The sequence below is a fragment of the Nyctereutes procyonoides genome, unplaced genomic scaffold (genome assembly GCF_905146905.1).
Source record: "Nyctereutes procyonoides isolate TBG_1078 unplaced genomic scaffold, NYPRO_anot_genome, whole genome shotgun sequence".
Classification (NCBI taxonomy): Eukaryota; Metazoa; Chordata; class Mammalia; order Carnivora; family Canidae; genus Nyctereutes; species Nyctereutes procyonoides.
The window spans coordinates 32,463,272-32,490,378 of NW_026575051.1; the positions used below are offsets into that span (position 1 = coordinate 32,463,272).

Here is a 27,107-nt window from a genome sequence, read left to right on the forward strand (position 1 = left end):
AATGTCACATAGGAGAGCGGCGCACTTCCCGTAAAATTGTTTTTGAAGTGATTTATATTCTCCCAAAATTTGTATTGAAAGGCAACATTATGTGTAATATAGCACCATTTCAAAGGTTTTAACTTAAGTCAAATTTATATTTTAAAATATAAATATAACGTATTCATCAGAAATAATGAATTCTACATTAAAATACCACAAAATATTTCTAAAATATACACCAAAGGGATAGAATTTCATGGGTTCTGTAGATTTCAGATCAAGAGAAAAGGCAGAGTCAGAGCAGCTAAATGAAAATTCAATGAAACCCTTGAAAAAATTATCCCATGAAAAGAAATTCTATAAGCTGTTTTTTCAGTTTTCAATTTAGTGTCCTACTGAAATCTTATTCAACATCTTGATCAACTGCTGAAAAAAAAATCACATCCCTTTCTTAACTCAGTACTTAGACATTTTTTTTAGATTTATTTATTTTATTTTTACTTTAGGGAGAGAGAGCATGTGTGTGTGCATGCCCATGTGCCCGTAAGCAGGGGGAAGCGGGGAGAGGGAGAGAGAGAATCCAAGCAGGCTCCCTGCTGAGAGCGGAGCCTCACATGACTGGATCCCAGGACCCTGAGATCATAACCTAAGCCAAAACCAAGAGTCTAATACTTAACTGAGTCACCAAGCCGCCCCGGCACCTACACACTTTTATAAAAACACAAGTTGTATGTGTATATTTAAAGAGAAAAACTGGGAAACTAATTATAAAGCTTTAAAAATTGAACACTGGGGAAGGAAGAGAGAGGGAAGGCCCAATCAATCAGAATCCCTTAAAGTGGCTCTGTAATCAGAATCCCTTAAACTGGCTCTGTACAGTACAATAAAGCTGATGTTACAAACTCCCTGGAATGCCCTCTACTAGTGTCAATACTTAGAAAAAATGTCTAGAAAACTGAGATTTTTAAAATCAAGACTGCATACTGGTAATGTAGACAAAGGAAGAGACTTGGGATTTAAAGTAACTTGACTGAAACTCCAAAAAGACATATTACAAGTGAACCTAAATAAAGCAAAATAGGTTAAAAGTTTCTGGATTATGAGAATGAATACTGTATTACTTACTCCTGGTGTTGAAGCAGTAATCACAAATGTGATATCAAAATTAAATGTTTATACATAGCTTAATTCTATATCTTGGTTAGCAGCCCAGAGAGGAAATGAAACTGAAATACTTACTATAGTAACCATATAACACAGTGTCCTCGATCTGTCTGCTGACATTAGCATTGGCCCAGTCCTATATAATAAAAAGGAAATAACAGCAATATTAACAAAACATCCATTTGTTTAACAGTTATGATTAAGTTTTAATATGACTGAATTTCACTTATAAATGTATCTACAACCCAACCAAGTATGATCAGTGCCTTCAATAACTGAGAAACAGATACATAGACACACACACTTCAATAGGTAAATACTGAGATAAGATGGCAATACAGTTCTAGGGAAACACATAAGCAGATGCACCTAACTTGGCCTGAAGATCAGAGATGGCTTCCTAAAATGACTCGAAACTGAAAAATGAAGGAAGAAAGGTTATACTCAGAGAAAAGGAAAAAAAACAATAGGAAGGATAGAAAAGAGAAGGAACATATAGGAAAGTCTGAAAAAAACTGCAAGAAGATATGTATAGATTTATTAGAGCTTTTGGAAAAGTAAGAAAAAGCAGGTGGAACAACCGAAGGAAGGACACAGGTTTAAGGAAGTTATGAGTCATGCTAGGTATTTTGGACTCTGTCCTAAGGGCACCAGAAAATTGTGATGAGTTTTTATACAGGGAGTGAAATACGATTTGTATTTTAGAAAGAAGATATTTGAGTACACTACATATATATATTTTTAGTACAATATATTTTTAAAAAATACCTAAGAGTCAATCTAAACTCCTTTGCACTCATCCCACACAAGTATTCTTTAGATTAGTAATTTAAATGTAGTAATTTAACTACAAATATAATTCATATTAATAAAAATATAAAAAATATAATTCAAATTAATCTTTTCAAATAAAAAAAAATCTGTACACTAATGAATCAGAACTGAGGTATAAATGGCAAGTCTTTTTACCAAATGTCCTATGCTTAAGCATATGAAAAATTAAACCTGGAGAGTCCAAGTGACTACTACTATTAAATAATAAGGCTTAAATTAGTATCCAGATCATTTCTTTTCTATAAACACTTTAAGAGCTCAAGGCAATATCAACATCCCACTACACTGGCACTGAAGGAAGGATAGCAACATTTAAATCTCAAATAATTAGGTTTTCCTTTTTTTCATCTATACACACCTCTAGCAATGAACATCTATAAATTTCTAACAAATTCCTCAAGGAACAAAATTGTGGAATATCCAAATTTAGCACTATAAGCAAAACCTTGACAAAGAACAATAAAAATTGTATTTTTCCAATAGCAATAAAGACTATAAGAAACTTAATAGGCTAAATAAAAATTTTATGTTAACTACATAAAGAAAACTAACTTACAGAATATTAAAAATCTAAATAAATGGAAAGAAACATGCACCTACATGAAAAGACTATAAACACCAAATCCCTAAAAATTAATCTATAAAAACTATATATACTGTCAATCCAAATCCTAATATACTAGGAAGTAGAGTATTTTTGACATGCTGATTATAAAAAGCATGTGAAAAACATATAGGAGGCAAGAGCTAAGAAATTTTTTGAAAAAGACCAACAATAAGGAATTTACCCAATTACTAGATTTTATTAATAAAACATGAACATCTACTACCTTTTATTTACCTAAGTGGCAAAATTTAAAATACATTATTAATGGCAAACTTGGAGGAAAAGCCATCTCCTACACAGTAAGAAAAATAGTCTATGATACAGACATTCTTTTTTGGAATCTATCCTAAAAAGAGTCACACAAATCAGCACAGAATATCAGTACACACGTAAGTTTTAAAGATAAGTAGTAGTACTGTGTAATGAATGACCTCAAGAGGTCTTACTGGGTTGCATGACAAGCTACCAAAAGGGGGCCTCCTCTTCCCATTCAGTAGAAGAGCTGCACCCCATCTCTACTACAGTACTACAGGGCCCTGAAGACTCTCGGTGCTCAGCAACTGGAATGTCCAATGTTCATGTCACAGACAGGTTGTTTCTAAATAAGTTCACGATACTTGGCACCGAAGTCTCTAGTGTTTACCTATCTGCAAGGCCACTCTTCTTGCCTTAGAAGAAGGGAGAACAAAAAAAGATAGCACTACCTCTGCTGAAGCACCTGCACTTTGGGAAAGCTCACCTTTTTATAGAATGTCAAATATATTAGAACCTGTGCACTTGCTGACCCTTATCCTTATAAATTCCAGCCTACACCAAATAATGTTTATTGATTTTTCACTCAAGACCTCCTTATCCAACAATATGCAGTACAGTATTGTTAAAAAAAAATTAAAAACAGTAAGAATTAGAAACAATCTAAATGCCTGAGGAAAAACTGTACAGACATTAAAAACAATGAAATCTGTCTAACCTGGTATATATAGATATCCATGAGGTACTTTTGAGTGGGGGGAGGTACACAGAATGAATTCCAACTAATAGTTTTAACACATGCAATCTTTGTCTGAAAAATGAAATACCACACATATACCAAAAAAATGGAACAGTACTTTTACCACATGGGAATTGCAAAGCACTGGGAATAATTCTGTGCAATGATTGGAAATTTTTTCATCAATGATTCAAGTATCAAAATGGATATGCACATAATCAAAACTTTAATTCCTAACAGTTTTAGTTACTGTTTATACACAAAATGGAATTTTAAAAAGATTTTTAAATCTTGAAGATCTTGGATAATTCACCTATCCCTACACAAACTCCCTTCCAATTTCCAAAATAATCCCACAAAGTATTAATGAACCCACTGAGAATACTTAAAAGTTAAACTTTAAAATTAACTAAGACCCCAATCCCAGAAAAAAAATTGAAAGAAGAAAGTATATAGGTAATTTAAAGCCAAAGAGACATTGACATTTAGAAACTTTTACCCCCCCCAAAAAAAAACTTTTACCCTGAAAAGCTCTTTTGTTTAACCAAATCTTGTAACAAGAAAATATTAATGTTACTATTTTGAGGCTAAAAATATGTGTAATATATACAACATCATTCAAGTACTATTAGTGCATTTGGCTTTTATACCCTGTCTTGTCTTTAAGGTATATACTGTAAAAAAGCTTAGTTTATGAAACCTTCCTTCTTTTACATTTTGAAAACCACTATGCCCTTGCTATGTTTCATACATCACAGCCTCCCGAGGTAGAGACCAAAAGAAACCAGAGTCATTTAAGACCTAAAGAACTGGAATACCGAAGAATATTAAATTACATTTCAGATGAAAGAAAATGAATATAAATTCCATAGAAGAAAGAAGTAGTAGGTCATGTATGTAAAATTTCCTTTCCTATTCCTCAAGATGACGTTTGGAAATGTTCAGCCCAAAGCAAAAGTATTCAACTCTCCTCAATTTTCACTGATATTCTCACCTTAGACCAGTGGCTTTCATTCATGGGTGACTCTGTCCCTTATGGAACATTTGGCAATGGAGACCCAGGAATTCTGGAGAGTGTCAGTGTACTACTCGCACTTGTGGGAGGAAGCAAAGATCTGCTGTCTACAATGCACAGGACAATCCTCACAATAAAGATTAACCAGCACAAAATGTCAATGCTTCAGAAACACTGACTCTGAGGTCCCTAAAATAACTTGGGAGTCAAAAGATAGGAATTCCTCAACTTACTACCAAATCTAAAACTTACCCCTATCTGTATTTAAATATTAGTCCTTCCTTCTGCCAAGTACCTATACTCCTACTTATGGCCAGTTCTTTCACATTAAGACCCCCAACCCCTTTGCTTTCTCAAAGACATTGGCTTGCAATAGTATCCTCTCTTCCCTCTAAAAATTTCTCCTACTCCACTGAATCCTAAAGTATAAACGCTAGTAACTTCCATTAAGCACAGAGATATACACAGAATCACCTTAAATAAAAATACTTCCCTTGACCCGTCTTACTTCCTTAGGAAAACAAAAGTTCTTGAAAAATTTTTAGCATTCCCTATCAATGTTTCCTCCTCTCCCTGTCCACGGTTATCCCACTCCAACCTAACCACCCAAATGCTCCACTGAAACTACATTGCTCTTTGGTCACCACTGACCAAAGCCAGCAATCACTTCTCTATCCTTCTCACTACACCTCTCACCAACTCTTCCAACTCCCTACTTGACAGCTCCATTTGTGTGTATGTGTGTGTGTATATATATACACACACACATACACACAAATAGACAATATTGAAGGTAATTTGCCCAAACTACAGCTCTTTTAACACAACTTAAAAGTCATAAACAATCTGTATCCCACCTTTCCTTTCCATCTCAGCTGGTACCCTAACACCACACTTGAGCCAAACAGGCCAAACTCATCTCTAAGAGCTTCTGTATTTGTTGTTCCCTTTCTCTAAAGGCTTTCATCTCTGGCTCTTCCTCTGACTGGCTCTCCCTTGTCCAGGCTTCATCTCAAGTAATCTGTTTCAGCCAATTTGGCCTTCCTATGTCCCTATCTGAATTACCTACGGACTTAGACTTTCACATCAATCTGTTATATCTCCTCATAGAATGTATCACTACAAAGTCAGTCTGTTTTATTTGTTTATTGTTTATTGTTGGCCAGATCTTACACAATATAAGCCCCATGAAAACAGCAACCTCATTTGTTTTATTAATCTCCAGCACTCATGTGTGTCAAGTACATACTACATACTTAATAAGTATTAAGCAAATAAATATATTTAAGGTGCAGTGAAAAATACGCAGTTCTAAAACACAATTTGAGAGTACTAATGAGGCAGTACTGGAGAGTTAAACCCAGACATCTAATAACAGGCCATGAAGAGAGATTAATCATTGGAGAAAGGGAGTAAGATATGAAGATTTTAGCTACCAAAACACTAAATGTTCCAATGCCATATCTTAACTATTAATTTTTTAGAACAATTCTTACACACTGTATACAATAAAAAATATTTTTTAAAGTTAGTGCCAATTTCTGACTTTTTTGTGATTGACACATTTTGTGTATACCATTATCCAAAGTTACTGGCCAACTATATAAGACACTAACAGAACTTACAACTTACAACTATTCTTTAAGGTTTGTTTGTTTGTTTTAATCTGAAAAGTTAATTGTTTTGCAAAAGAACTAGAAACAAATTATCTGGCTAAAATTATTCATAGTGCCATGTGTAGAAGAAGGAAAAAAAAAAAAACAATAGAAACTCAGGTATTATTACAATATACCCCTGCCATAAGAGGCATAGAAAGCAAGGAAGGTTAACTAAGACAAAACAAAAAAGCACTGTTTACGACCCGCTCACAGAAAAGCTTAGGCACCTTCTGTTCACAATCATGACATTTGCATTTCCAAATAATTATACCTTATAAACAGTAAGACTGAGGGGGGGCACTTGACGGGATGAGTACTGGGTGTTATACTGTATGTTAGCAAATTGAATTCCAATAAAATAATACACAAAATTAATTAATTAATTAATTAATTGAAAGTAAACAACAAGCCTACACTCATTCAGAGGCTTCAAAATACTTGAGGTGAAAATGGGTAAGGTGAATATATATATTCATTTAAGAATAAATGCACATCAGAAAAATTAAGATAAAATATAATTCATTATAGAAAAGTTTGAACTTGTACATTTCTCCTAAATAATAAAGGATAGAACAGATTAAAATCATTATGCCAAACTTTTACTCTAATATGGCTGAACTTAAAATTGTGGCATGAAGTCTGAAGAACTCTTAAATACTTGCACTTGTCTTTCTTTCACTAAACACCTCAAGAAGTTTCATCAGAACTCTTTGGAGAAATATTTTCTACAATTTATTCAGGAAAAGGTTTTATTTTTAAGTCTTTTCAGTTCTACTTTTAAGCATTAGCACAGGCATTCTTCAAATGAAAACTACGAATTTCACCAGTCCCCCAGCCTCCCACCTCAAAAAGCAAAGAGAAAGAGAGAAAGGGAAGCAAAGAATGTTTCAAGATACCAAGAAAAAAAGTCTCAAAGTACTGAGGGTAAAAACTAATACATTATCTAAGCTCTGAGGTAACTAAAAATAGAACAGAATAGAGACAAGTAAATGCAAAGTAGTAAAAAGAGAACAGATAATTACTGAATAAATAATCTGATAATCAAAGAAAGAAGTTAGTAAAAATAGAGGAAAAACATGAACATTTTTCTCTCATAATTACTGGTGCCACATTTACACATAACAAATATAAAACAAGCACATTAAATAGAGTTATACATTTTCTTCTCTTAGGAAACATGTAATAAAACAAGTACCCTAAATTTTTATAGGTTATAGTTTTGCTTTTGTAGGAGGGTGTATTCTCAGTCTTGCTCAAATAGGTAGAATGCATCTCACAGATTAAAAAACAAAAACTAATACCGAGTAACTACTAATTTAAGCATAGTCCCAGAAAACTAACTACATATTCTAAGAGAAGGTTCAAAACTTCATGAAAATACTTTAGAAATTTCAAGATGGAAACATATCTCCATAAAATCTAAACAAACCAAATATTCTAAATTCAAAAAATTAAAAAATTAAAAAATGTCCTATTCAATCAATAATTATAAGGGATACTACTACTTCCATACCAGATATCTACCTCTATACCTATATAATACTCACTGAGAATATATATATAATATAGTGAACAAAGAGCTCTTGAAGCCAGACTGCAGAGTTTCAGATCTCAGCTACAGCACCCACAAGCTGTAGGACCTTAAACACCTCTCCAGACTTTGGTTTCTTGCCCATAAAAACATGGATAATACTATACCTCACAGGGTTGTTTGGGAGGTTAAAGAGAGTTCATATATACATTAACCATTGAAAATAGGATCTAACACAGTAAATATTCAATAGATGTTAATTACTATCTTCATATAGCACTTAGCACATGCTAAGCACTCAATTAATACTTGCTAAATAAATGAGTGACTGGGGTACCTAGGTAGCTCAGTTGGTTAGGTGTCTCACTTTGGTTCAGGTCATGATCATAAGATCCTGGGATCAAGCCTCACATGGCTGGTTGGGCTCTGTGCTCTGTGGGGAGTCTGCTTGTCCCTTTCCCTCTGCCCCTCTCCCAATTGTCCTCTCCAGCATGCTTCCTCTCAAATAAATATATAAAATCTTTAAATAAATAACCTACATAAATAACTAGTTTTCACACCAATCATAATATATCTAAACCTAACTACAAAAACATTTTCAAATTATTTAAGTCCAGTTGGCTCAATCCAGGAACTTATTCTGAAAGCATGTAATACTGAGTTAACTGAAATATTTCATTCAAATATTTAATTATCTACTGTGTGCTAAACACTTGAGATACAATAAATAAGACACAGCTCCTGTCTCAATAAGCTTACACTATTAAGAAACTTAAAAATAATTTACATAATTGAAAAGAGACCTTCCAGTCCAATACCCTTCTTTTTAAAAATGAAGAACCTGAAGTTCAGAAAACTTAACTAATTTGGCCAAAGACGCAGCCTAGATAGTAATGAGTCAGGACTGGAAAGCCGGTCTTATAACTCCCAGCTAGCTTAGTGGTCTTTTCCATAAACTGTACTGACTCAAAGTACTTAATACGAAACAGACTGAGATTCTGATCCACCACTAACAAAAGCCCTGCTAAATTATTTATTTACTGCATTAATGTAAATCAACTCAAACTTCAAGGCAGCTATAAGAGACACAAAAATAAAACCTATTTCAATTACTTAATATATCTTCAGATAAACAAAAGGGATTCTTCACATTTGAAGGGCTCCCAAATTAACCGTTCTTAAGTCAATTAACAGTTTGTTTCTAGTTTTCAATGGCGGTTGTCCCATTCTCAGCCTCTATGCTGCATTTCCACTCTCTTTTATTCCCCAGAGACCACAATAAAAAGCACAATATATACTGCACTGCTAAACTTAAAACACTTAATTACCAAGAACTTGAAGGAAAAAGAAATCACAAAAGCATGACAGTAATTACCTTAAATGTACCATTTTGGTTTTTCATGTAAGAAACCAAAAATATATCCACTGGTAGAAGTGCTGATGTGATAAGTGCAATCGCCAGAGAAAAAATTGCTGTTATGGTGGAGACAACTTCACTTTCCCGCTGACTTTGGTATTTACGAACATATATCCAACAGAATGCCAAAATTGCCTGAAAGAAAACAAAAATGTTTTGTTATTGCTCTATGTATTCTTTAACACAGATGTTAATATAAGTTTAAGTTTCCAATGGGAAACTATGTCAAACAAAGGTTCTTTTAGGTGTGTATGAAAGGTCCACTACTTCTTATAAACTTATTCAAGATTTATAATTTTCAAAGCCTATTCACGAATGCAGTACAATCTCACTTAGGTGCAGAGACACACAAAAAACAAGTTTTGTTAACAGTGCTCAATTATATATATCCTCACTGAACACACTGCAAACATTAATGGTTTCACATATCACCACAGTCATTATTAGTTTTGAATACTTTCTATTTATATATTTCTCCAACCTAATAAAATATAACTTGAACTGAAATTAGCCCCATTATAACAGTTCAAGAATTCAACTAAAGATTAACTGCCAATAATCACCATGCAATTCACAAATTATACTATAATTCAAATTTTAAAGGGCATTAAACAAACAAAACATTTAAAATGAGTACAGGTGCATCGCAAGGAACTTTCCAGTGATAAAAGTACACCCAGAGGTACTGACAATGGCATCTCTAATCCACAAGGTACTTTTTTTTTAATAAAGATTTTATTTATTTATTCATGAGAGACATAAAGAGAGAGGCTGAGACATAGGCAGAGGGAGAAGTAGGCTCCCTGCAAGGAGCCCGATGTGGGACTACGATCCCAGATCCCAGAATCATGCCCTGAGCCAAAGGCAGACGCTCAACTGCTGAGCCACCTAGGTGTCCCTCCACCAAGTATTCTTAATAGTTACCAATGCCTTTCTAATGACTGACATAGAATACAGAACTTTACTCACAGTTCTCCAACCTTAGGTAGTATCAGAATCATCTGGAGGGCTTGTTATAGTACAGAATGGGCCCCACCCCCAGTTTCAGATTCAGAGGTCTAGACTGGGCCCAGAAAATCTGTATTTGTAACAAGTTCCCAGGGGAGGCTGCTACTGGTCCAGAACTATGAGAAACTCTGCTCTATTCAAATTTAGGAAAATGCAGATAGGTACTAAATCAGTGATTCTCAGCCTAGACTGTGTCAAAATCACCTGGGCAGTTTTTAAATACCCTTATGCTGTCCCCACAAACCAATTCAATCAGAGTGAGGCTCCTCCCGGCAACAGCACTTTTAAAAAAGCTGAGGGGTGAAAAAAACTAAACTAAAAAATAAAATAAAATAAATAAAATAAAATAAAATAAAATATAAAATAAAAAAATAAAATAAAATAAAATAAAAAATAAAATATAAAAATAATAAAATAAAATAATAAAATAAATAAAATAATAAAAAATAGAATAAAGTAATAATAAAATAAAATAAAATAATAAATAAAATAAAATAAAATAAAATAAATAAAATAAAAAAGGGATCCCTGGGTGGCCCAGTGGTTTTAACACCTGCCTTTGGCCCAGGGGGTGATCCTGGAGTCCCGGGATCGAGTCCCACATCGGGGTCCCTGAGTGGAGCCTGCTTCTTCCTCTGTCTGTGTCTCTGCCTCTCTCTATCTCTCTCTGTGTAACTCTCATGAATAAATAAAATAAAATCTTAAAAAAAATAAATTAAATAAATAAAAATTAAAAAGCCTGAGGATTCCAATCTGAGCCAAACTTGGGAATCATTGTTGTTTCCTATTTTACTGAACTATAGTTGACACATGTTACATTAGTTTCGAGCGTATACCATAGTGATTCCCCAACTCTATTCCCTATGCCATGCTCACAAGTATAGCTACCATCTGTCACCATACAACACTATTACAGTGTCCCTGACTCCTATACTGTACCTTTCATCTTCATGTCTTATTCATTCCATAACTGGAAGCCTATACCTCCCACTCCCTTTCACCCATTTTGCTTAACCCCTCCCCTCTGGCTGCCACCAGTTTGTTCCCTGTATTTACAGGTCTGTTTCTGGTTGTTTTGTTTTGCTTTTTATATCCCACATGTAAGTGCAATCATATAGTATTTGTCTTTCTGTATCTGATTTCACTCTCTAGGTTCATCCATGTTGTGGCAAATGACAATGGAATATTACTTAGCCATAAGAGAGAATCATTGTTTTAAATAAACTCTATTAAGAGCTCTGAGACAAAGGCATTGTTTTGTCCTTTCACTCTAGATACAACTGTTACTTCCTTTGCGGGTATCCTAGTTCAGGAGCCTGTACTGAACTAATACCACCACCTAATTTGTTTCAGAGCTTCCAAATTCCCCTACTACAATCAAGACCTAAGAACAGTTCCACCACTGCAGAAAAATCCCCTTTGCCCTGTATATTGAACCCCTCTCTCTACTCTCCACCCTTGACAACCACTATTATACGTTCTTATAGCTTCTGCCTTTTCCAGAATGTCGTAATGTATCTATATAGCATATCGTCTTCTGAGTCTGGCTTCTTTCACTTAGCACAATGCGTTTTAAATCCATCCAAGTTGTTTCATGTAATTCCTTCACATTACTAACATTTCAACTGGTGTCAGAACAGTTGGAAAAAATAAAGTGAGAACGGAATGTAGACTTTGGAAGCCGGATGTTGGGGGGGAAAAAGACCTAGGTTCAAATTCTGGCTATTTACTAATTTATTTTTGTTTGAGGAAATTACTTCTCATAAATTTATACTAATGGATTTGTTTTTGTTTTTAGGTGAATTCACAATTATTTAAAACATTCCTCAAATTATTTTGAAGCCACTGGAAGTTGAGCTTAGCATTCTATCCTTAGCAGGACCTGACACAAAGTATTCAACAAATTTTTTGTTGGATTTCAAAAAGATCTGCGTATCTACAAAGTTCAAAGTGATAGGTTTCACTGCAGAGGCATATGTTTGCCAATAGCAGGCAGACAAGTGGGGAAAGGGCAAGCAAACCAGCCAAAATAGCTAAGCCAAATGATCCTGAATTTTTTGGTCTCAGGATCCCTTTATACTTTTATACTTTGAAAACCCCAAAGAGCTTTTTGTATTTATGTGAGTTAAATCTATCAGTAGTTACTATATTATAAAATAAACCAAATATCATCATCTATAAAATAGTAACAAAAATCCTTCATAACAACTTATAAGGATTAAATAAGATACAAAGAATTTAGCAGTGTCTGGCCACAGTAACTATCAAATAGCAACTGTCATATGAATTGTCATAGTATATATCATATGAAACCAAATGTCATGAAATAACATCTTAAGATCATTTCATAAAAGAAATATATAATTTTGCTAACAATTATAAAGAAAGGTTTAGAACAGGCCCCAGCCCCTCCCAAGAGATTCTAATTTAATTGGTCTAGGCATTAGGATTTTTAAAAACTCCTTAATTGGTTTTGATGAGCAGTCAAGGCTGACGACAGGGGCAGAGGTAGCAATGAAAATAGATAAATGTTTCTCAAACTGATGAGCATATAAACTGCCTGGGATCTTGTTAAACTGCAGATTCTGATTCAGTAGGGCTGGGGTCTTATATTTAATAGTATTTCTAACAAGTTCCCAAGTGACCATTTTGAGTAATAAAAGTAAACTTGCTTTACAGAAATGAAGACTCTTATTTATATAGCAAAGGGAAATGTAATTGAAGATCTTGGGGGACTTAGGTAGAAAGGTTTAGATTTCATAAAAGAAACATATAGTTAGATCACAGGGTTGGAGGACCAAATTTAACCATTTCTCACATGGCAGAAGAAACTAAAGTCCATTCTGTTTCCCCAGGATCACACATGCAGTCAAGCTTACTAGTAGTTCTGATTCTTTAGTAAATCACTGGCAGCAGTTCTCAAAGTGTGAAGTGCTCCAACCCCTAACAGTCTCAGAATCCTTTCTGGGGATTTACAAATTGAAAAGTATGATCATAATACTAAAAAGTCATTTATTTCCCTTTTCACTATGTTGATACTTGCACTCATGCTGCGTAAGTCATTGGTAAAAAACTGGCAAATCAAGCATGAATCAAGACAATGGCAATTTTATTTTTTTTCCTGCTGGCAAATTAGGCATGAATCAAGTAGTTGTTCCATTCTTCACCACCACAAAACATCTCAAAAGACTGAATGCACAGGAGACATGAGAATCTAGCTCTCTTCTAATCAGTCAGGAATTAAAGAAATCTGCAGAAAATTAGATAGCCCTTATTATTTTCTTCTACTCCAACATCTAGTTTCAAACTCCTTAATTCCCTTCTCACTTTTTTTCCTGCTGTACTATCACCAATTTCAATGCCTTCCCTTCTTCATCTATCCAAAGTCTACCTCAATTTCGCTTTCTTCCAATATTGTTCTCTATTCTCTAAGGTCCTATTTCATTTATAAAATCATACTTTGTTTTTTAGTACTTAAAATACCTGTGTTTTTTTTTTTTTTAATACCTATTTTAGGAATTTTTGTGCTCAGGGCGCCTAGGTGGTATAGTTAGTTGGTTAAGTGTCCCACTCTTGGTTTCAACTATGGTTCTGATCTCAGATTTATTTATTTATTTATTCAGAGAGAGCGAGAGAGAGGCAGAGACACAGGCAGAGGGAGAAGCAGGCTCCATGCACCGGGAGCCCGACGTGGGACTCGATCCCAGGGCTCCAGGATCACACCCTGGGCTTCAGGCGGTGCTAAACCGCTACGCCACTGGGGCTGCTCTACATTAAGCACTTATTAACTGATAACTGCCAAAATATTCCCACTAGACTTTGATACTAGTTACATGCTCATTTGTTCTCTTCTAAACCAAATGAATATATGATGGTCTGGAAAAACCAGTGAACTCAAGTACAGGACTGAATGGGCTTTGAGGACCAGGGACACCTTTTACTGTTTCCATTTTCTCCATCAACAGGAGTAAAGTACGCTGTAGTGTAAAGACAGTATTATTTTCTGAGAGTGTGGAGGTGAGAACAGATAACTCTCCATAAGTTTTCACATATATATATATATATTTTTTTTTCTTTGTAAAGTTTCTACTGAGACATTTACCAGCAAAAGATACTTACTACCCAGGTTGCAGACACTGTAGTGGAATCTAACAAGTACCAAGCAGTCTTGATTTCTAAAACCGAAATCAGTGGGTTCTGGGGTTGATTCTGTTTTTGTTTTAGTAAATGCAAAGCAGCAAAATACTTTGGGACACAATGCTACAACCGGACAGGATAAAGACAATGAGCAAAGAGTGAGAATGGGGAGGGGTGGGGAGTGTGGAGAAAAACAACCGGGGCCCCCAAATAAAATAAGCTCAAGGGTTTTCATATTAGGCAAGAGTAAAAACTAGGGCATGTGGACTACTGAAGCCCACGTTTTGATCACTGGATAACCAGGAATTAGATGGCTGGGAGAGAAAGCAGCTGAGGTCCGACAAGTTGTAGTAGAATACACTCTGCAGATACTGGCAGTAAAGAGGGCTACAGCTCTTCCCTGCACAGGTTTCTACATCCAACAAGAAAGCCTGGGAAGGGACGTGAAACCTGGAAGTCAGAACGAGCACCTCACGTCATCAAGGCAGAACCGCACAATGGGTAGAGAAGGTTGGAGATTCAGGAACCGCAAGGGTAGGGACCACCGACACACGCACTCAGGGCAGCACGGAGGCCCCTTCCCCCCAGACCGAGGCCAGAGCCCGCCGAACTTGCACAGGTCGGGCGCGGTGCCCCGCGCCTCGGGGACCCAAGGCCACGTCTCCCTTCCCAACCCCGAGGGTCCCCTCCGTCCCGGCGCCCTCGTCAGGGACAAGGGCAAGCGCGTTGAGAACGGAAACCGGCACCCCGAGCGTCGTGCGGGAGAAGCCAGCAAGCGCGGCCGGAACCAGCGCCTCCTCGCCCCGCGGAGCGCAGCCCCCCGCCCGGCGACAGAAGGGCCCCCCCGCCACCGTCCAAACTGAACGGGGGGCGGGGCGGGGCGGGGCGGGACGGAGAGGGTCTCCCGGCCCCGAAGGCCAGCTCCGGGGCCGGCCCCTCCCTCTCTTCCACCAGCCCCAACACCCGGGAAACTACGAGCACCTCCCCTACCAGCAGTAAGAGGCCGAATATGCACCAGCCGATCACCAGCTCCGCCGAGGCCGCGCCGGCCGGCGCCGACGCCGCCATCTTCACTTCCGGCCCGGACTCCTGGGGCAGCGGGGGTGGGGAAAGGGGAGGGGGGAAGGGGAAAGAGCGCGCCGGACGCGGCGCCCGAGCACCCTAAAGGTTAAAGGGGCGGAGGGGGCGGAGCAAGGAGTTGCCAAGGAGACCGGCCCTCGGGCGTCCCCTGGCGTTGAGCCGGGCGGGGGCGGGGCGCGCCCGGGACGCCGTGACGTCACCACGCTGCCCGCCCCGGGGCTCCGCGGGCGATGGGGAGGCTTCGCGCGGAGGCGGTGTGTGGCTGCACCGCGGCCTTCTCGGGGTTAATTGACTGGGCCTGAGCTGATGGGCTGGAAACGCGAGGAGACTCCCCAGGGCCTGGGTTGCGTTTTCCCAGAAAATCACGCCGACATTAAGGAGCTCCGACTTCCACCTGGAAAGGAGGTCTGGCCCCGGTGTCCTAGAGAATGGGCCCTGTAACCAGCAGAGCCCACCGGGTTGCCGGGATGGCTATGATGAAAAAGTCGGCCTGGTGCCCAGGGGCTTTCTAATTTGCCAGCATTGAGGCCCAGCCTGAGTCACTCGTTGGCCGGATGCTGCCGTATCACATGATGCTGTGGCCTTTCTGTTTAGTTCTATACCTACCTGCGAATTTCAGTAATGACGTTGCGAACACATTCATGGGAAACTGCAGGCTCTCCTAGTATTCATAAGTTAACGAAGGCGCACGGTAGGCCCTAGTGAGGCAAAGGGATGGATAGTTCCCGGGATAGCTTGCCTGGGTTCCCTGGAGTGGGGTTACACAATTTAACCACTAAATGGAAGAAGCATGACTTGTAAGAGAGCAGGAGCAAGGGGGAGGGGGAGGGAGAGGGAGAGGGAGAAGCAGACTCCCCGCTGAGCAGGGAGCCAGGCCAAAGGCAGATGCTTAATGGACTGAGCCACCCAGGCGTCTCCCCGTCATCTCTTTCCAATGCATTATGTGGTGATAAATTGTCCCCCGCCTAAGACCTACTTCTAGCTGAATCCTGATGTCAGGAAGAAGGGAAAAGGAAAGAAGGAAATCGAGGACAGAACGGTTTTAACATGAGTTAGTGCCATCATAACCTGGCTTCACGCTCTCTGGATCTACATATGTTTGCTCATGAATTTCTTCTGTGGGACATTGATTTCTCTGGAAATCTATAGTTTCCTTAAAGTGAATAGAGACATTTCTGTTTCAAGTGGTCATTTAAATTCCTTCACCAGTTCTCAGGTATAGTGTAGTACTCCTTTGTTTGTTTGTTTCAAGATTTTATTTTTAAGTAATCTTTGCACCCAATGTAGGGCTCAAAGGTCAAGAGTAGCACACTATACCTACTGAACCAGCCAGGCACCCCTTTGGTATTCTTCTGCCTCTTCCTGCTAGTCAGTCTCCTTATCCTTTCCTAAGGGCTCACTTGGCTTGAAGGAAAGGTCTAAGACAACCCCAGGCCAGTTCTCTCCCTTTCCTCCATGGCCCAAACCCTCTCTATAGGAAATGATTCTGCATACCTTGCATTACTACCTTTGGAAGCACAGGCCAATCTCAGGGTTGCTGCAGTCTCCTATTTCTACCATCACAGCAGTCAGCTGTTCCTGGATATCCCAAAAGGAGTCAGTCTGCCCTCCAGTTTGCTGTAGTTTTCCCAGGCCTGAATCAAGTACCAGCCCTCTGTATCTCCCCATTGCAGACGCCATGTTTCAAATTCTCCCAGTGGTTCCCTTGAGGCCTCCCTTATTAGTCTAAGGGTTAGTTAGAAACATGAGAACATCCTAGCCTCATGTTTCCCTTCCCCCAAACGCACACTATCCCTTGGGGTTAAAGGTAGAAATCCACAAACCAGGAAAGTTCTCATCAAAGAAATCTCTTCACAATAAAACAAAAAGAAAAAGAAAGAAAGAAATCTTTTCAATTTTTCTTCTCCCCACTCTAATCCATTTCCTAACATTTTATTTATTTGGCTGAGGGGTTCTAGAGTTGTAAAATAATTTCCTTTCACAACCCTTTTTAATTCTGCATATAAAGGAGAATTCATGGCTAGGAGAGAGACAAAGAATTAAAGACTATAATCTTTCTTACCACTTAAATTTTATGTGAAATTGGAGTTTTTAGCAAGACCAAACTGAACCTTTTAAATATCTGCTGTACTGTCCATTTAATTAAGCCCATTTAATAAACTGCTTTAGCTTTTTTGTTGACTCTGAATGCCTAAGTATTGGGGTCCTATTAGGCAGTTGCTTGATTTTCAAGTAGAAAAAAATTTACAAACCTGTGTTGCTGATAATTGTGACTAGTTACAGGAATAGTAATAGTTTGAATCAGGAAAATTAGGAGAGAAAAGAAAGAGAATATGAGGCATCTGAACAGGTAGAGATGGGAGTATCAACCTGTCTCTCCATTCTTCAGCTTAGTCAGGATGTACTATTCATTTCACATACAGACCAGGCCAGCAAGGATGAAACACATTCTTCTAGATGATATTCTTAAATCCAAGAAGCCTCTGATTATACACCAGAGCTCTTTAAAAATAATAATCTTTATTGGTTGTTTATAATTATAAAAGAAAGATTACTCACTTATAAAAAATCCAAGCATGTGAGCAGCCCCGGTGGTGCAGCGGTTTAGCGTCGCCTGCAGCCCGGGGCCTGATCCTGGAGACCCGGGATTGAGTCCCACGTCGGGCTCCCTGCATGGAGCCTGCTTCTCCTTCCGCCTCTCGCTCGCTCTGTATCTCTCATGAGTAAATAAAGTAAAATCTTTATAAATAAATAAATAAATAAATAAATAAATAAATAAATAAATAATGATAATAATAATAATAAAAATTCCAAGCATGTATAATTTAGAAACTGAAAAGATCCTAATAAATTAACACAGTTCTCCTCACACCAAGATGCTTGCCTTTAAGAGCTTCAAAGATTTTTGTGTGCAAGTTCTAATATATTCCATGAGGATGTAGAAAACCAACAGATAATCCTTTTCTGCTCCCCCTGTCCTATAGACTGAATATTTGTGTCACACACCCACAAATTCATATGTTCAATCCTAAAACCCACGGTGATGGTATTTGTTGATAGTGCCTTTAAGAGGCACTTGGGTCATGAGGGGAGCCCTCATGAATGGTTAGTGCCTTTATGGAAAAAAGACCTCAGAGAGCTCCCTTGCCCCTTCCACCATATCAAGTTACAGTGAGAAGATAGTACCTATGAACCAGGAAACAGGCCTCAGCCAGATACTGAATTGGTTGGCACCTTGCTCTTGGACTTCCTAAGTCTCCAGAACTATAAAAAATAAATTTCTATCATAATAAAATTCTATCATAATTTTTTTAATTTTTTTTTATTTATTTATGATAGTCACAGAGAGAGAGGGAGAGGCAGAGACACAGGCAGAGGGAGAAGCAGGCTCCATGCACCGGGAGCCCGACGTGGGATTCGATCCCAGGTCTCCAGGATCGCGCCCTGGGCCAAAGGCAGGCGCCAAACCGCTGCGCCACCCAGGGATCCCTAAATTTCTGTTTTTTATAAAGTCACCCTTTTATGGTATTTTTGTTATAGCTGCCTAAAGAGACTAAGACACCTGGCATTACTAAAGAATGCCCTTGCCTTACCCCCGACCAGCAACTCTTAGGAAGGTACTGTGGACTCTTCCATTTTTAAAAAGATTTATTTATTCATTTGAGAGAGAGAGAGAGAGCAAGGAAAGGGGCAGAGGGAGAGAGAGAGAGAGAATCCCAAGCAGACTCCATGCTGAGTGTGGAGCCCAACGAGGGCTCCTGAGATCATGACCCGAGTCAAAACCAAGAGTTAGATGCTTAACTGACTGAGCCACCCAGGCACCCCGACTCTGTTCTATTTTAAGTTCAAAGAAATGGTTATGTAGAGCCCATCACTCCTCAGGGATTTAATAAGAGGACACATTGCAGAAAACCTCCTATCAAAACCTAGCCACATTGACTATATTTAGAGGGCTAGAGACCTCCAGAGGAAAGCAACATTTGCAAGAGAGCACGTATCCTCTCCTCATTCCTCTGTTCTTCAGCCTTTGAGTTGTCCTCCTCCCCTAAAGCCAGTAAGAGGGGAACACACAAGAGAATCACCCATGTGGTTAGAGGGTGTGACCTGAATTTTGGGAGAGGCCCAGGGTCTTGCTGCAAGTGCTGAGAGTGGCTGACTCACAGAGGTACCTGGTGCTGAGCTAGCAAAGAACCCTGTGCTGGGAGTATCTTGGTGTAGAAAGGGTGTGTAGATTAGCTCCTTCCCATCCTTCCTCCCAACCCCGCCCCACAAATGCCCATTCAATTCATACAGAAGGCTTTGGTAGATAGCCCCTGAGAACCACCCTATCTATGTGCCTATTCCTGTGGACACATTCAGCAACCTCTATTAAAAGGGGCTTTTCTTTTTTTTTTAATTTTTAATTTTAATTTTTGTTTGTTTGTTTTGAAGGAGAGCTTACTAAGAATTCTCTCAATAATAGTGAAGGGGAATATAAGGGAAGGGAGAAGAAATGTGTGGGAGATATCAGAAAGGGACACAGAACATAAAGACTTCTAACTCTGGGAAATGAACTAGGGGTGGTGGAAGGGGAGGAGGGCGGGGGGTGGGGGTGAATGGGTGACGGGCACGGAGGGGGACACTTGACGGGATGAGCACTGGGTGTTATTCTGTATGTTGGTAAATTGAACACCAATAAAAATTAATTTATAAAAAAAAAAAAAAAAAAAAAGAATTCTCTCAGCCTAGACCCAGAAACATGTGGACAGCAAAAAGTTGGGGGAAAGCCCCAAGTGGGAGAGGCAGTGATGACCTAAAGAAAGGTTACCTTGTTACCAAAACTGGAAAAACATGGAACGGAATATAGAAAACCACAGTGAACACAGATGCCAAAACTGCCAACAAAAGAATTCATGAAAGGATAATCACTCCTAACTCCAGGTTAGGTTATGATCAAGTGACACAGGCTAGGAGGTGAAATTTATAAAAAGGATCTTAACATAGGAAATGGTAGAAACAGCAAAAAGAAAACTGAACATTTTAATTTATTAAGAGGAAAAAGTAAGACTGGGAGAATAATTTATGTCAATGATACAAAAAGGAGGTAGAGAATAAAGTAAGAAAGTAGGACATAGAGGCCTAATGAAGCCTAGAACTAGAGGGTAGATGAGACAGAAATACAGAAAGTTCAGGGTCTGGCAAAGGGGTCAGTCAGTAATCTCAAAAAGTTCCATCATCAAGCTAACCACCCAATGGGAAGTATACGAGTTGATGAAGCAGCTTGCACTCTGAAATTACACTTAGACCACAGCAAAGTCTAGTTATGCATCCAAGTTAACTGTGTGTATTATACAACCAGATGTTAACTTGTGTTTTCTTTTTGAAATAGCTGATTTTTATACATCATTTTTCTCTTATTTTTTTACCTTGTTGAAAATTTAAAATATTGAACTTTCTGTCCAAATAAGATACTTGAAAAGCCTTAAAATTTATCTTTCTGTCATGTTGTCTGTGCTTCTCTTGCTAACCAATAATCCTTCTGATTGACAAATTCTTTCCTTAGCTTGTTTAATACCTTCAGTCAGGTTACAGTTAAGCCTTGTTGGCCTCAGATCCTAGTGACTTTGCACGTGTCGGGCCTGATCCATTATGTGTTGATTTAGAATTTAACTCTCTGTTCTGTTCCATGTACTGCCTACACTTAATCTTCTGTCAAAAGGATTTAACAGTGATCCTGAGTGAACATTACTGTGGGCCTGAGAAGGTCTGAGCAAACCTTTCTTTCCTATTCTTTCCTATTACTGCATTATCTCCTCCCCCCACCCCAATCTTTCTACTGTTATCCAACTGAATTGGTCATTGAAACCCTGAGAAGTTTCTTCTTTTCTCTGTGAAAGTACTGAAAGTGTGTTTCAGAGGGAATTGGCACATATGTGTGGAGAGGTCTATTTGGTTCTACTAGAATATTTGCTCATTTGTATATAATTCTGTGGGGAGCCAGAGGTTTTTGCACAAGAGCCAATCCATGAAAAATGCTCATGGGCTACATCTGTTCATTTAAAATCAAAATAGCTTTTATTGAGCCCCAAAGTATAAGGTATATTCAAAAGTATAGTTCATCTGTTTTCGTTGTTTAGAAAATAACACTGAAATGTTAATATCTGGTGTTTCTGATTTGTGGACGCAGAGGCAATTTTCCAATTTGTCATCCTAAAATTAGATTGCACACAGTATCATAATGTGAATTGTAAAATTCACATCTCCATATTTCTGCAATTATAAACTCTTAATGGATAACATCTATATACTTCCAGTGGAACAAACATTCCCATATGAACTGGTGATGCATGTTAGTTTTCTTCTTAAGATTTTTCTTCTGGCTATGAAATAAATTATTTAAACATAGTCTAGACATGTAAAATGTCACTTAATACATCCAAGTGTTTTTCATTGTGCCAATTTCTAAATCCGCTGTTTATTTACTTTAAGATATAAAAAGTTAAGTTTGCATGTACAACTTTGTAATATGAGTAAAAGTTACAATAGAAACTGATTTTTAATTTATAGTTAAAATCCATAGCATGCTCAATAATTTTAATAAACAATGCATTTTTTATTTGTGACATATGTTGAACTTTTTTCTAACAATGAGGTTCCTCTCTTGACTCCAACATCTATTCTCATACTTTGTATGGTTCTGCTTGCTTCACTTCTGGACAGTTTCTCAACTTATATTTAAAATCAAATGGAACTTTTGGAGTTAAATTCCCAAGTGTTAATAATTTATAAGTCATAAAATTTTGTGAAACCAATTGTTATTATTAGAATTTACAGAGTTAAAGTAGCTCAGGTTTAGATAGCTATATCTGTAGCACAATATGAATGAATTTTAAGTTGATCTTTTAAGTTCTTAAACAATTGATAAAGACATTTAACCTTATGTTTTTGTTGCCAAATAGTCACTGTAAATTCTTCTATTGTTTTTTAATGTTATAAAGTAGGGATTTTTTTTTTTAATTTACTTATTCATGAGAGACACGCAGAGAAAGACAAAGACATAGGCAGGGGGAGAAGCAGATTTCCTGTAAGGGGAGCCTGATGTGGGACGGATCCCCAGGATCACAACCTGAGCCAAAGGCAGAGGCTCAACCACTGAGCCACATACGTGCCCCAAAGTGGGGAATTTTGATCACTATGTCCAAATTCTTTTTTGAAAAATATTTTAATTAAAAATAATAATAATAAAAGAAAAATATTTTAATTAAAAATATGAAATATATTCATTGAAGTTTAGAAAGCTTCCAGGGGGATCCCTGGGTGGCGCAGCGGTTTGGCGCCTGCCTTTGGCCCAGGGCGCGATCCTGGAGACCCGGGATCGAATCCCACGTCAGGCTCCTGGTGCATGGAGCCTGCTTCTCCCTCTGCCTGTGTCTCTGCCTCTCTCTCTCTCTGTATGACTATCGTAAATAAAATAAAATTAAAAAAAATTAAAAAAAAAAAAAAGAAAGCTTCCAGGAGGAGGTAACACTGGATCAGGTTTTAAAGGATGAAAATGGATTTATCAACACAGACACAATGGGAGAACACCATGTGGACATGAGGGCAGAGATTGAACTAATGTGTCTATAAGCCAAGGAACACCAAAGATTGCTAGCAACTGCCATAAGCTGGAAGAGAGACATGGAACAGATCTTTCCCCAGAGCCTTGGAGGGAGCATAACCCTGCTGCCACCTTGATTTTGGACTTTTGGCTTCCAGAACCATTAGAGACTAACAAGAGTTTTTCAAACAGACAAGAAGAGTGAGCAAAGATTCCATCAAGAGAATAGCATGTATAAAGACACAGAGCTTGAGACACCATATTCAGTATTACTTGAGCAATCAGTGTGAGGGGAGAGGAATTAGACATTTGAGAGACTGGTCAGGAGAGGATGTATATTCCCCACTAAGAAACTTGGGCTTCATCTTATAGTCAGCAAGGACCCATGAAATGTTCTAAGCAGAGAGAATATAATAAGACTTGCATTTTGGAAAGGTCCCCTTAGGATAATCTGAATGCTGAGTTGGAGATGGAGCATACTGGATGGAGAGTTTATTTCTGTTAAGATACTGTCACCATAGTCAAGGCAAGAGATGATGAAAGCTAAACAGGCTGTCAACATGAAAGCAGAAGATAGATTTATGAGATTGTAATAAAGATTTATTTCCAAGACCTGAAGTCTAAGTGTGAAAGGTGAAGAGAGAGAGAGAGATTTATCGGGAGGAATTGGTTTATGCAATTATGGGGGCTGGCTAGGCAAGTCGGAACTCCATAGAGCAGGCCACCAGAAAACACAGGCTAAAAACTCTCAGGCAGGACCTGACATTGGCACTTCAGAGGCAGAATATCCTCTTTCTCATGGGAACCTCAGTTCGGCTCTGAAGGCCTTTTAACTGATTGGATCAAACCAGTCCAGGTTATGGAAAATAATCTTGTTTACTGAATCAGCTATAGATGTTAATCACACCTAGGAAATACCTGCACAGCAACATCACTGCTGGTTCTCAATTGAGAAATGTGGAGACGGAGGGGGCCACTAATTAGGATAGGGAACACATGAAGAGGATCCTAAGATGCAGGAGATTCTAAGATACGCTTTTCTTCTTTACCTTTTTTTTCTCTTTTTTTAAAGATTTTATTTATTTATTCATGAGAGACACACACACAGAGGCAGAGACACAGGAAGAGGGAGAAGCAGGCTCCATGCAGGGAGCCAGAGGTGGGACTGGATCCTGGGTCTCCAGGATCAAGCCCTGGGCTGAAGGCAGCGCTAAACCGCTGAGTCATCCAGGCTGCCCTCTTCTTTACATTTTAATGCCTCTGAAGTTAGGATGCATCTTGCAATTAATGAGATCTTACTACTTTAATTGGAATCTCTTCCTTAGTATTTTATAAAATGATGGTATGCCTTACAATCAATGATACCTTAGATTGAAGGAAAGGACATAATGGATTTGATTTGGTATCTTGAATTTGAAGTATCTGAGGGACATGGATCACTCTAGTTCATAGAACACATAGGTAGGAAACAAACCCAGCTATGAGGCTTGCCATAGAGATAGGACTTCTAGAGTCATCTTTACTCAAGTGAAAGTTGAAGCAATGGAAATAGATAAAATCCCTAGGGAAAGCAGATGGCATGAGAAGATCTGAATAGGCAACTGTAAAGAACTCAAAATTTTAAAGAAAAAAAAAAGAAATGAGTCATCAGAAAAAAAATTCAGAAATTGACATAAAAGCAAAGTGAGAAGATAATTTTTACAAGCTATGAGGAGATATCAATGTCAAATGCAGTGAAAGGACAAGTACACACTGAGTATATAGCAAGATGAGGGCCACTAACAACTTTTAAAATGACCAGCAGAGTCGTGAAGAAGTAGCCAGGTGCACTGGACTAAGGAATGAAGGAGAATTGGGACAGCAGAGGTCAGGAATGTGAACATTTCTTTAAGGAAGCTTGACTAAGGAGGATGGGACAATGAAAAAAATATGAAGAGAATGAGATCGAAGGCGATTTTGTTACAAGTGACTCAGCCTTGAACTTGTTTCTAAGATAAATAGTAAAGACAAGAGCCACAGTTAGCACATCAGTCTAAATTTGGTTATAAGGTCATCTTACTGACAACTTGAACTCTGAAGAAATGAGGTAGTCAGGTGAAAGGAAGGAGATGAGTCAATCACCCAGGATCCTGGCAGAAAAAAAAAAAAAACACAAAGATTAGAGCCAAAAGAGGTGATTCAAGACAGGTCAATGACTGAGCTATTTACAAAAGTGTGAACAGGATAAAGTTAAACTAACCCTAAGATTGGTAACAGCAGGAAGCCAGTACCACTCCTAAAAGGATAAAACAAGAAGTTACTGAAATCTGGCAAGACCTGTAAACCTATTAGGAAAGAACTGCATAGCAGCCATTGTCAACCCAAAGTTCCTTAGAGTGAGAGCCATGGGGGATAAATGCCCTGAATTCTCTCTCCTCCCATCCTGCCACTGCATTCTTCAGATGAACATAAGAAGTCAAAGGGCAAGGGAGTCCATTTGATGGAAAGCATAATAATCAGCTTCCTTGGATATTCAGCAGGGTGGAGAAGAGTGGAGAATGGATCTGGAGGAGCAAATGGAAAACAATGAACAGAAAAGGAAGGGCTTGTCCAAAAGGTAGTTAAGACCCAAGACAATAGAACTCTTCGTAAAGACAAAGAGAGCATTTTCTACAGATTCCATGATGTATTCTAGCAGTAGTGACAACAAAGACTATTCTAACTTTTGCCTAGTTAATGAGAAACTGATATTTCTAAATAAGAAAAGGCCCAGCATCCTTGTCTTAATTAATACCCATTGTTCACTTTGTATTGAAAACAACCAATGATAACTATGGTTTTAAAAAGATTCTAATTCTTTGCAGGATTACAAAAATATTCACATGTTTCATCTTTTCATAAAAGCTGTTTTTACAGCTTTCCAATTAGGAGGATGATTCTTTTTTTAAAAATTTGAATAAATTGATGTTTAAAAAAATAACTGCCACTGGTAACTTTAGCCCCCCCCCCCCAAAAAAAAAGAACAATATTAAACTTTTCTTTAGGTTTTTGTATCTATTTTTGTGCCAGCACCATACTGTTTTGATTACTACAGCTTTGTATAACTTGAAATCTGGAATAGTGATACCTTCAATTTTGTTTTCTTTTTCAAGGTAGCTTTGGCTACTCGGAGGTCTTTTGTGGTTCCAAACAAATTTTAGGTTTGAATGTTCTAGTTCTGTGAAAAATGTTGGTATTTTGATGGAGATTGCATTGAATACATCAATGGTACAGAATTGAAAGCCCAGAAATAAACCAATGATTATAGGGTTAATTAATCTTTGACAAAAAAGGGAAGAATATGCAAGGGAAAAAGGACGTCTCTTCAGTAAATGAGGTTGGGAAACTGGACAGCTACGTGAAAAAGAATGAACTGGACCATTTTCTTATACCATATACCATAAACTCAAAATGGATTAAGGATCCAAATATGAGACCTGAAACCATAAAAATCCTAAAAGAGAGCACAGGCAGTAATTTCTTTGACATAGAACATTTTTCTAGGTATCTCTGAGACAAGGGAAACAAGCAAAAATAAACTATTGGGACCACATCAAAATAAAAAGCTTCTGCTCACCCAAGGAAACCATCAATAAAACTAAAAGACAACCTACTAAGCCAGAGAAGATGCTTGCATGTGATGTGTCTGATAAAGGGTTAGTTTTCAAAATATATAAAGAACTTAGACAACTCAACACCAAATAACCCAATTAAAAATGGGCAAAAACATAAACAGACATTTCTCCAAAGAAGGCACATACAGATGGCCAACAGATAAATGAAAAGACACTCAACACCACTAGTCATCAGGGAAATACAAATCAAAACTGACATGGTTTGAAGTGGTGATGCTTGGAGCCAATAATCAAGAAAGAATTCTTGAGAGGTCTTGGGTGCAAAAAGGTGATTTTTATTTTTATTTTGAGAGAGAGTGTAAGCGGGGAAAGGAGCAGAGGCAGAGAGAGAATCTCAAGCAGACTCCGTGCTAAGTGTGGAGGTGGACTTGGGGCTCAATCTCATGATCCTGAGATCATGACCTCAGGGTGGATATTTAACTGGCTGAGCCACCCAGGTGCCCCACAAAAA

The 27,107-nt window shown here is 38.1% G+C and overlaps 1 protein-coding gene across 1 annotated transcript in view; it reads right to left on the bottom strand.

Annotated features, from left to right (window-relative positions):
- The window catches only part of LMBRD1 (LMBR1 domain containing 1), a 105,426-nt gene extending 89,915 nt beyond the window's left edge, over window positions 1-15,511 (bottom strand). Inside the window, exons 1-3 of the mRNA XM_055329960.1 lie at window positions 15,335-15,511; window positions 9,158-9,334; window positions 1,222-1,282 (exon numbers count right to left, since the gene is read on the bottom strand). Of these exons, the coding sequence (XP_055185935.1) occupies window positions 1,222-1,282; window positions 9,158-9,334; window positions 15,335-15,412 (316 nt within the window). The 5' untranslated portion in view covers window positions 15,413-15,511. The remainder of the gene's footprint in view (window positions 1-1,221; window positions 1,283-9,157; window positions 9,335-15,334) is intronic.
- Between the last annotated feature and the right edge of the window lie 11,596 nt (window positions 15,512-27,107).